This window comes from Schistocerca piceifrons, chromosome X (genome assembly GCF_021461385.2).
Source record: "Schistocerca piceifrons isolate TAMUIC-IGC-003096 chromosome X, iqSchPice1.1, whole genome shotgun sequence".
Classification (NCBI taxonomy): Eukaryota; Metazoa; Arthropoda; class Insecta; order Orthoptera; family Acrididae; genus Schistocerca; species Schistocerca piceifrons.
The window spans coordinates 758,820,374-758,832,823 of NC_060149.1; the positions used below are offsets into that span (position 1 = coordinate 758,820,374).

General features: G+C 38.9%; 1 protein-coding gene across 2 annotated transcripts in view; it reads left to right on the plus strand.

The window, feature by feature from the left end:
- Positions 1–12,450, plus strand: part of LOC124721882 (heat shock 70 kDa protein 14-like) — a 261,865-nt gene that overhangs the window by 148,400 nt on the left and 101,015 nt on the right. For both annotated transcript variants that reach the window (XM_047247031.1, XM_047247032.1), the window contains exons 6-7: positions 835–1,093; positions 11,045–11,260. In XM_047247031.1, coding sequence (XP_047102987.1) covers positions 835–1,093; positions 11,045–11,260 — 475 coding nt within the window. The remainder of the gene's footprint in view (positions 1–834; positions 1,094–11,044; positions 11,261–12,450) is intronic.

Consider the following 12,450-nt stretch of genomic DNA (forward strand, 5'->3'; position numbering starts at 1 on the left):
TGACTAGTTTTTGAAGCAATTGTCTCTGAAGCTGGGCGTTTTGCATTGAAATGCAATTTTGACGTTATTTTTGAATAGACTCGTCATTGATTTTGAAGGATATTATTGCGTTTTACTTAATAACGTGTACACATTTTATGGAAGTTTTAATGCTGCTTGGAAGTCCATGTTCAAAAGAAATGGACTTGGCTGTCTTTTAATCTAGGTACCTTAAATATCCTGTTAAATCATTGGGTCTTATCAATTGGTATGAGCCTCTTATGGTGGCTGTGAACCAGCACGCAATTAAGTTTTGCCATTTCATTTCCCCCCCTTTTTGTCATCTCTGCCTTTTGTGGTGCTACAATAAATGCAGAACACCATGTATTAAGAGATACAGTCTAAATGTGTGTATTTTTAAACAGTGGAGACATTGGGCCATAGTGTGTATATGGAGGGGTGGGGGCGGGGCGGGGAGGAGAGAGAGAGAGAGAGAGAGAGAGAGAGAGAGAGAGAGAGAGAGAGAGATTGTCTACATCTGACAAAGGACTTAGTATTTTAGCTTACAGTGTCAAACAGTCTTCTTTCAGTGTGCCTGTTTGCCACCAAGCACCTCCCATATGTGGTGAGTAGTAATCTGTCTTTTTGATATGTAATTATCAGTTCCCTTAATTCTACTATAGAGTTTTTTATTGGAACACATCAAAAACTGAGCAGTTGTTGTGGTGAAAAACTACTATAACAACCTTAACTGTTTGCTTTCCAAATTTTTAATAAAAGAAGGAAGACTGACTAGTGATACCATTATTCAATATGTGTGGGCCATTTAAACATAATACTTTCTTCTTATTGCAGGAAATGGAAGTTGGATCCAAATGATAGTCGGCGTGCTATGGCTAAATTGTACAATGCTGCAGAGCAGTGCAAACACATTTTGTCCACAATGAGTACAGCTCATTGTTTTATTGAGTCTTTGTGTGAAGGAACAGACTTTAGCTACAATGTTACAAGAGCACGATTTGAAAATTTGATTAGTGCAGCTGTGAAAATGTGTACTGCCCCCATAGAAGAAGCACTGAGCCAAGCAGGTATCGATTGCAGAGACATAAACAAGGTGAGTCATCTGGTAGAGTTACTACCATTTTACAACATTACTCTTTCTCCATCCCTTCCCCAGTCCCTCATACCCTTCCATGCCCCCAACCCTCCCATTTACCATTCCCTTTTGCACTGTGTAACAATTCTGAGTCAGGTGTTTCTTCTTGTGATAATGCTCATGTTCTATTTCTTATTTTTTATTTTTTATTTTATTATACTGTATTGCTCTTCTGTGTCAGTGATTCAAGGCTATGACCATAGCATCATACTTTCAGGTGAATTTTCAAGCTCTATGTCTACATATGTACTCGGCAAGCCATCTTATGGTGCATGACAGAAGGTACCTTGTACCAACACTAATCATTTCCTTTCCTGTCCACTTGCAAATAGAGCAAGGGAAAAAGCAACTGTCTATGTGCCTCCATATGAACTGTAATATCTCTTATCTTATTGTCATGGTCCTTAAGCAAAATGTACTACATTGATGGCAGTAGAATCATTCTTCAGTCAGCAGCAAATGCTGATTCTCTGACTTTTCTCAATAGTATTTCACAAAAAGAATGTGGTCTTCCCTCCAGGGATTTCCATTTCAGTTCACGAAGCACCTTAGTAATAATCATTTGTTGATCGAACCTACTGGTAACAAACCAAGCAGCCTGCCTGTGAATTGCTTCGATGCTTCCTTTTATGCGACCTGGTGGGGATCCCAAACACTCGAGCAGTACTCAAGAATGGGTTGTACTAGTATTCTATACTTGGTCTCCTTTATGGATGAACCACACATTCCACACGATATTAGGCAAGTGTACTAGTTTCTTTGGCTCTTCATTGTATGTCACAGATGCAAGGTGGTATCACGGTGCAGAATCTGCAGCTATGAAAAATTATATGTAAATTGAAGGGGGATAACTGCTGTCAGCTGCCGCAGGACGTTAAGTGGAATTGGTGGCGATGAGCGAAAATGTGTACTGGACCGAGACTCAAATCTGGGCTCTCCTGCATACTAGACAGGTGCAGTAACCACTGAACCATCCGGTACACAGTGTGAAATTTAAACTTCTGTGATTTCTCCAAATAAATGTAGGCAAATGCCAGAACGGTTCCCTTGAAAGGGATGTGGGCGATTTCGTTCCCGATACCTGCATACACTGAGCTCGTACTCTCACTTCCTTGTCATTGGTGGGCTATAAGACCCTAATCTTCACTTCTTCTTTTATTTACCATGAGTATTGCTGTCTAGTGTATACCAGCAGCAAGTGCAAGGCAAATAAATGAGAATATTAGTTCATATGTCTTAGCTGCTTCAGTTCAATTGTCAAGATTTTCAACTCCGATTAGTCTGTCGCAAGCTGTGCTGCTGTATGTAAGAAAGCAAAATGAGTGAACTCTGGAAGCACTCAGTATTTTTAGATATGTTGGTCACAGAATATGGGAAGTAGGCAGAACTTAAGAGCTCTTGTTTTTTTATATAGTGCATTTTGCCTGGTCTCAAGTTGATTATGGTTGTGTGATGTCAGTATGCTCAGTCATTCTAGATGAAAACCTGTGAAGCAGTCAATCATGCGGAAATAGTGTTGGCCACCAAACCTTTTATGATCAGCTCCACTGTATGCTCTGAGGCTAGCAAACCACCTCTTGTAATTGCATAGCAGCTCATCATGGTGTGAGAAGATTATAAAGTTTCCTCAGTGCAGAAGACACAGGCACACCATATCGTCGGTCACCCATTGACAGAAAAACACACTGAATAACAATTTGTGAGCACGTATCGAGCCTTTGGAATACATAGAAGTCTGGGGAAGCTCATGGAGGCCAGACGGATTGAACTTTAAAATGGTAAGTAGGTTATTAGTAAATGTTACTACATGTGACATAAGAGGGTGAACCTTCCATCTACTAGCCACAATTACAAGAATTGTGCAATTGAACATCTCACAGACAAAGTTGTAATTGCCGCATGTGCCTTTAGAGTTGTTACCAATGCAGAATGTAAAATTTATTAATCAAACTCTAGAACCTGACCTAATCCATTCCCTGGAATGATCTATTGCTGTGCAGGAAGGGGTCATTTCATCCAAGCACTTAATGCAACACGTAGAGCATTTCAGAGAAGGATGACGACATATGACAATGAATGTGAGTGCTGCAGTACCAAGTGCTACAGTGGCTCTGACTCTGGTGCGTGTAGCTTTTATTCTTTTGAGGTGGAGAGCCAGTCATCAGCATAAACCACCAATAATCCAGGTTTTAGTAGACTAGATCCATAGAGCATAAGAGAGAGTGAGAGTATAACTTTGTAGTGTGAATGTAGAGTAGGTGTAAATTTAGGATTAAGAGAAAAGGAAGCACTGGGACAAGCCATGAAGGTTTAAATTGCCAGAAGTGAAAACAAGTGCAAAAAGAAGACTTCTAAGCAAATAGCAATAAGCAGCTTAGTAAGAAAGATTTGATGCCGTATCTAACACGTCAGCAACTTGCTAGTTGTTTTGGGTATAAAATTTATTTGTAATTTGTACAAACAAGTAGTGTGATATGAAAATGGTGCGCGTGCGGGTGCGGGTGCGGGTGCGCGTGCGTGTGTGTAAGGGGGGGGGGGGGGGCGCTTGTAAAGTAGTATAACACAATATAGTTAGCCTTACTCAAATTCAAAGAAGCCATCGAGGCAACTATTTAATATCGGAAGAATTTTTTAATTAATATTGTATTTAACTTTTCTTGCAATATAAGACACACAGATAAATAACATTTACACTACCAGAAAAAACTTTAATAATGAATGTAAAGTACATTCTTTTTGAAGCATGCAGAAATTTTTTAGATCTTCACTAAGTTGTCAGGTCCTTTCTCTCCTAAATTATTTCTTAATTTTGACCAAACAAGCCAGTAGGTGGAGAAGATCCTCTCAATGGACGCAGTGCTAGCAGGGCAAGAAAAGGGGCCTAATAAAGTAATTGTAAGAATGGGTTACATTTTGAATAAGTTAATAATAGGAATTTTAATTGAACTATCGTCAATGTGAAAAATAGAAAAAACAATAAAACCCACAAAAACTAAATTTGACCCACTGGGTTGGATTTTTTTTTTTTTTTTTTTTTTTTTTTTTTTTTTTTTTTTAAATACCCAAGTTTATCTCAACTCTCATGTATGGCCATATTAGAGTAAATCTGAGCAGTGCATTGCCACAGCTATGAAAGCAGGCGAGCACGGGATGTTGTCACTGTAATAATTCAACAAGGCCAGTGCAGTGTTTTGATGTAGGTTAGCTTGTTGAAACAGTGAACTCAGCAGTGCTGCATATACTAATGCAGCAAAGGGCAAGGCAGTTGTCCAAACTGACAGTGGCAGTGGATTTTTTGGATACGTGACTGATAGTGCTGCATATGCATGAATGAATGGTGCACTGCTATTGACAATAAGTACAAGTAATTTTTGTAATGGATTTATTCTTAGTCCTGCAGCCGAATTGGGGCGACAGGGTTTTGCCAGATGAGGATACCACGTGGACCTGCCAATAAAAAGTCACTGGTTTGAGGCCACAGATGGACAACAGCTCTATACACTAAGTCCCTCCCCACAATTAGTCCCAATTTGCAGTGGACTACACCAGGTCATCTCCAGTAGCATGGCTGACCACTGCTCAGAGTGCAGCAGGTATCCACACTAGGCATCTTCACATGGTAGGCATCCCCTACTGTGACTCAGCTGGGTGTCAGCCGGGGCCACACAGCATCGTCAAGAACATGCTGCAAACGCTCGGGGCAAAAGCCGCATCAGTATTGTGTGGAATGTGAGCAGCCAGCACAGTGGAATTCAGTGGCCAGCTGGCCACTGATAGTCTATCGAGCAGCTGAGATGTCTCAATGTAAGAACTTGTTAGATTTGTAGCTGCCTTTCCCTGGAACCTCTCGGGCTCCCACCTCGCCTCCGTCGCCTGTTTGCACCGTGCTGGCTCGTAGCCACTCCACCCTGCACCAGGGAACACTGTAGTTAGCACACTGAATTCATATTCAGAAGGACCAGAATTCAAATCGACATCGAGCCATTCACATTTAGGGTTGTCATAGTCCCTCCCTCTCCCCCTCTGAAATAGATATAGCATTTGCTGGGATTGTTCGTTACAGAAAAGCTTGTCCTATTTCCTTCCTCATTTTGATCATATCTGTGCTTGTGTTCTCTCTCTCTAATTACAATGAACGGTACATTGCAATCTATTATCTTCCTTTTCCTTTCTCTGTGGTTTTTGAGAAGGACAACGAGTGCTATTGCATCAGTTGTCACTTTGATTCCATACTAAACTGCAAGCACAAGGTTTCATTTCATATCAGTGTGATTCAAAGGAAGAATTACACAGTAATTAAATTTCCAGAGATTTCCATGAATTTTGCCTTTAAGCAGGCAAAATATCTGCTTGCCATCTTCTTCCAGGGCAATGATGTGGAGCACATTTGGTAATGCACAATTCATCAGTTGTCATTTATAGAGTCTATTTTTCTCAAATTTTTAATCCTGAAAGTGGTTCTTCATGTCAGAAGGTGACACTGGCATTGACAGAGGCAGTCTGTCACTCCCTTGCCATTCCTAAAGCAGTTGACCTGATCTTAAACATATTTTATGTTGGCATCTTCTATACTGTTGCTGTTTTCCCCAATCTGTAAGACATGGTGTATACGACCCGGGACAACCGGGAGATCTGGGAAAAACCCGGGAATTTGTTCATCCGGGAGAAAACCAGGAAAAACCAGGGAATTTTTTAGAATTCTGGAAATTTTTCGTTGTTTTAGTTTCCAGTTAAATTTGTGTAACTTTGACTGGTAAGAACCAATACTCTAACAAAGGATATTAGTGTATCCCGCTACTCCAGAATAATACTGCAGCATTAAAACATGAACGAGAGAAAAAAATGAAAATAAAACTTAAATTGCAAAGGAAATGCGCCATATAAAATAACACAGTGCACGTACAAGCGTCTGTCAACAGCAAAATGTGTTAAAGGCTGTAGGAAGACTATGCAATGCTTCATAACAACGAATTGCCTGCGATGAGTGTGGCGTCACAACTGTTTAAATTAGATTCATTTAAGCAGTTACGAGCGGGCTCATGCACAGGCATGTGAGTGATACCTTCTCCCGCTTCTGGCTACAGAAATGTGGCTGTTGGCTGTGCAACCAGCCACATGGGGTACCTGGAAAAATTTTACTCGCGCGCCCAAGCTGCCACATTGACGCGTGCGCAGCAGTCCTGGATCTAGTGGGGGGGGGGGGGGGGGGGGGGGCGCAAACAGTTGTATCTGAACCGGGCAACAATTGCGGGGGGAGAGGGCAGATTCATATTCTTGAAGGGGAAAAAACCTTCTTTTACAAAGCACCTAGCATCCGGCGCACGTCGGTCTGTCGATTGTTCATATGATTTTGAAATGCACCTCTGCTGGTTTTTGGACATTACATTTTTGAACACATTCTAATTTGATTTTTGAATGCGTGCATAGTGTACGTGATATCTCTGCCAGGGGAATCCTCATCACATCTAGACATGAACTTTCCTCCAGACAAAACGGGACGGGGCTATACGAGCTGAGCGGAATAAAGCCAAACCGGTGAATGCCAACTGCTGCTTGTTTATGTGGTTGATTTGGTTTGCAAATGTTCAGCGTTGTTATAATTACTAGCGAAATCCATAGATTCAGATTACCATAGTTGAAATAAATGGCTAACAATAATAACAGGTAAGAAAGATTATGTATTATCTTCTCGGTGTATCCAAGAAAGTGAATTTTGACGGAAAATTTTTGGCCACATCGCTACATTAGACAGGGCCAGTTGTAGTCACGAGCTAGCAGCTGCTTAAGTTCCATTCTGGGAGTAGTGCGGAAAATGCATTGTACGAACACATACTAACACCTAACCGGAGAATAATCGCTGGATAACTAAACCAGTGATTGTGACAGGGTTAGTAAAGTTAAACGGAGAAAGAGTTTTGACAGTAGTAGGAATAGTTACAGAGTTAATGATGACAAGATTGTTTGTTAGTACGAGGAAGGAGAAGAAATGGGGACATCACACAAATTATGGAAGAATATGACGATTCCAAATTCATACAAAAATTTTATTCTCGTGCATGAAACTGGAGCATATGAATGAAATTTGAAACTAGTTCCTAACATAAAGCTTTTTGATTGTAGCAGGAAAATAGATATTTTGTGCTGCTACTTCGTGAATTATATTGCTGTAATATAAAAATGATCATTATTGCCAAAACAGTCTTCCTTATTTGGTGTGTGTTACAATTGCTGCAGTATTGGAATGGCCTATTTCGTTTTATCCAGGAAACAGTGACAAAACAGATGTAGTTAGATTGAGAAACCACACCATTCTTGGGTACTATTTGTATTAACAGCTTCTTCAGTATTAGACGACATTTCGATTTATCATGTAGCAAAATGTTTGACAAACTTTGATGAGGTAATAGCTCTTTCGCAGAAAGGAAAGCACACCATGTAAAGCTGTAGCAAGATTAGAGAGAAAAATCACTAGGACCTAAGGATTGAAGAAATGTGTACTGTCTTGCATGTCTCTTGTCTTTACTGGTTTTAGGTATCCTATATTTAATTTTATGTCACACAGAAGAGCAAGTTATTAGCTAATAGGTAATAAAGAGTCCTGATTTTGTGAAGAGTTCTTGTTCTCCTGGTTACAAATAATCCCATCCAGTATTAATTGCATGTTTTTTAAAAATAAGAGGGGCAGAATGTCAAACCGGCTGACTGGGAGAAGGAGAGACACTACAGGAATTTTAATTTCCACAGTCCTGAAATAGTTTGATGGGATCCGTTACAAAATATACACCTTTGAGTTACACAGAGCGAAATACAGTGATGTGTGGTATAAGAACGTTGTTTGAAGAGGCGTGGCACTGCACTTCGGCACACTTAAGACCAAATAACATCTCTTACATTTCCTCTCAGATACATGTTTTATGTATCAGACTCTTCAGAAAGATGTGCGCTACAAAATGAACTTTTTTGAATTTTTTTTTTTTTATGTGTGCAGAGCAGTCTGAGCTATAGTGGAGGGTCTCCACGTGACACGTGTTTACGTTTAGTGATTTTTGTGTTTCCTCTTCGTTTACTGCTCTCACGTCAAATGAAAAAAAGACATATTTCTGTGGTTGGGAGCTATCAAGTGAATTAAAATACATTCACATAATTATGGTAGGCTAAAATGTGTTACTAGTTTCAGAATTTATTTTATTTCCACCTTTCTGACAGTCAAGCATTAATCACCTTGCAGAACAGTGTAGTTATTTTTGTCGGTTTTCTAAAGAAATTTGGCTTTTATTAAGCTTTCCTGCTGAGGCAGTAAATTTAACACGCAGTGTTTAATTCCACTCCATTGGCTAGTTTCAACTGTTCACTGCATTTCAAGTGCACGATTCCATCTTCTAGCACGTACGGAATTATGCCATAATAAAGATCCAAACATGAGATAATACAGTACTGGTACACCAAGAAAATTTACATCCTGAAAACCACACTGAAAAGCTTAATATGAGGTTGAGGCCTACATCATTGGGAATCTGGACATGCGAATGTGCGCTTTAAGTCAAACTATGCTTTTTAGTATGGTTCACGAACTTCCGATGCTCTTGGTGTGTCCTCTGATGTCTTGTTTCTCTTATGACATAATGTAAGAAAGATCTTTTAATGTTTTACATGTACGAACATACGGGCTTCCTACGTCACCGTAGCTGTACAAGCGTGGTGACGCCTCTTATCTGGTGCTCTCTGGCAACTGCTGAAATGAATCTATTTTTAACAGGTCGCAGGAAAATATTGAGAATTGCGGTTCGAAAAGCGATATTTTCAAAGTAAATTTCCTTTTACGCAAACGGAACTATGTGCAAGAATGTACAATGAATTTCTTAAATCGCAGAGTGTTTGCTATCATTTAAAAAGCAACTCTTTGATGACGAGCCATTTAGAAGAATTTTGAGCCCAGAAGATCAGAGATTTATGTCGGTATTAAAAATTTTACTGGCGTATTTGTGTGATGTATCTTAAAGTGGAACATGCACTAAACAGATCAACATTATATGTGAAAGCTTAGCTTCTCCTGTAGCTTATTAATATTCGAGACAAATATTCTATGTGAAAGCTTTGCTTTTCGTGTAGCAACACTATGGATATTAACTTAAGCCATCGACTTTTCCTTTGGTGGAATTCGAATTTATACTTTCTTAATACAAAAATATGCAGCATACATGTTGCTGCCCATCAAAGATCTTCCCAGAACGTGTTTTTTCCCCCTGAGTTTCATTTTCTAAAGTGCTGAGAAATTCTATCCTGCTGTATAAAACCATATCCGTTCAAAGGATTGATAAGTTTTACAGTTCTGACGGAAAGTATGTCATTTAACAGGGAAAAAGTGTATTTTCACACGGGAGAAAATGTATTTTTCACTGGGAGATCCAGGAATTTTTTCTCCTTGTCCCCGTATACATCCTGTAAGAGATCTGTGTGTTCCATAATTGTTCTATTCCAATGTTATAAGACTTATTCCACTGTCTACAGTAGATACCCTGTGGAGAGTTTGCTGTGTGAATGCCATGACATGTATGAAAATGGTCATGTGCACTGATGTACATCCAGCACACATTGACACTGATATAAAGGAAAATTGGCTGCTCTTTTGGCTAGGCCATGTACCTTTTGTAGCTCATACAGTATATTCTGTATATTGTGTCTTTTGTGATGTACGTAGATTGCTGAGCTTCATTTAGAAGGAAGATATCAACTCAAACTAACATTTATTTGTCTTGTAAAGTAGTTTTTTCTGTCAGATTTATACCTTTTGTGTTTATATTTTGAGATGTCTTACACATGAAGCTGTTCTCATCCTTATTGGTAACAGGTATAGTTAATTTGAAATAAATTTGTGATTGACTGTTCAGTGAGTCAAAATATGGGGAAGAGGCATCATACAATTGTTGTTCTTTGTTGCACTGCACATGCTTATTGTGATGCTGTCTCTAGAGAGCATGAGGATTTATAAGTGATACCATACTGCAAATTGTCTCGCATTGCTGCTGCTCCTCCATTGACTCACTTGTGAAACACAAAGCTGTTTCTGTCAAACAAAGTGTGCTACTTTACATATCATTTCACCTCTGTTATGATCTCTTCAGATACTAGTGTCTCCGTTTTCTTGTAATGAAGACGAAATACAAATTGAAGCAAACCGTTCTCTTATTTTTGTACAGCAAGTAAATGAACGATCTCTCATCATCCATTTGCACTTTTTGTACATCATCCACCTTTAATATACGTCCATGATTCTGCCTGAGATTTTGTATAATGTTTGTATGAGATTTGTCTTAGTGGATGGCGCGCTATTGTTTTCCAGCATTTGTATACAAGAATTCGTTTCCTGGCGGATGCATCATTGTAGCACCTGGTTATTGAAATATATTGTTCTGCGTCAGTTTTGGGACAGAATGATCCATAACGTGAAACAGCATGACTCTGTTATAGTTATGCTAAATAGTTTACAAATTACTGACAGATAGCTACTTACCGTAAGCATTGTGGCCCGAGATGCTGGAAATGGTGGCTGTGTGTGTGTGTGTGTGTGTGTGTGTGTGTGTGTGTGTGTGTGTTTTGCCTTCTACTTATGAAGCTGTGGCCAAAAGCTATAAGTGAGTGTCTTTTAATTGTGTTGTCTGCAACTTGTTGTTTCTTCTTCACAGTAAGTAGCAATCTGTCTTTTCCTACATTGCTGATATTCTTTTCTGGAGTTTCCATTGTTTGATTACACATTACTGAATTGTTTAAGAATTACTATATTGACCAGAGTAAGATTTATGTTACTAGTTACATAAGCTCCCTCTTGTATGTCTATTTAACTTTTCAGACCTTTCCTTATTTCTACTAATGTTATGAGTGTACTACAGAATTCTGAAATATTTCTTTTAGGTGCTCCTGTGCGGTGGATCTGCGAAAATCCCGATAATTCAGCAATCTGTCTCAGAAATGTTTCCCAATTCAGAGTTATTATGTAGTGTAAATCCCGATGAACTGATTGCCCTGGGTGCTGCGAAGCATGGTAGTTATCTGAAAGAACCATTTGACCCAGGTTGTGATCATCTATCATATGATATCCCAGTTGTAACAAAATCAATTTTTATGAAGGTAAGGAACTCAGTTAGTGTAGTTCTGATTTAGTCCTATATCATCACATGATCTCCTTGTGAAGATCAGCAGTTAGGAACTTCTTGAGTGACTTTGAATGGTTGGTGTGCGTAAATACTTTTATTATTATTATTTCTTTACTTTCTCAGACGTTAAGTCTGGTTAAAAATGGGACGTGACGCGGACCTTGATCAAGCGTCACTTCCTTTTAACTGTACGGTATATGTTATATTGCATTTAGGAGCTTTCGGGTAATTGAACATGTATCAATAATTACGGATTTCTGTAATTGTATATATAAGTTTGGATGTAGCTGTATTGTATTGATGTAATGGTGGATATTGTGTGGTATGACTCCTGTAGTTGATAGTATAATTGGTATGATGTCAACTTCATTCTGATGCCACATGTCCTTGACTTCCTCAGCCAGTTGGATGTATTTTTCAATTTTTTCTCCTGTTTTCTTTTGTATATTTGTTGTATTGGGTATGGATATTTCGATTAGTTGTGTTAATTTCTTCTTTTTATTGGTGAGTATGATGTCAGGTTTGTTATGTGGTGTTGTTTTATCTGTTGTAATGGTTCTGTTCCAGTATAATTTGTATTCATCATTCTCCAGTACATTTTGTGGTGCATACTTGTATGTGGGAACGTGTTGTTTTATAAGTTTATGTTGTAAGGCAAGCTGTTGATGTATTATTTTTGCTACATTGTCATGTCTTCTGGGGTATTCTGTATTTGCTAGTATTGTACATCCACTTGTGATGTGATCTACTGTTTCTATTTGTTGTTTGCAAAGTCTGCATTTATCTGTTGTAGTATTGGGATCTTTAATAATATGCTTGCTGGAATATCTGGTATTTATTGTTTGATCCTGTATTGCAATCATGAATCCTTCCGTCTCACTGTATATATTGCCTTTTCTTAGCCGTGTGTTGGATGCGTCTTGATCGATGTGTGGCTGTGTTAGATGATACGGGTGCTTGCCATGTAGTGTTTTCTTTTTCCAATTTACTTTCTTCGTATCTGCTGATGTTACATGATCTAAAGGGTTGTAAAGGTGGTTATGAAATTGCAGTGGTGTAGCCGATGTATTTATATGAGTGATTGCTTTGTGTATTTTGCTAGTTTCTGCCCGTTCTAGAAAGAATTTTCTTAAATTGTCTACCTGTCCATAATGTAGGTTTTTT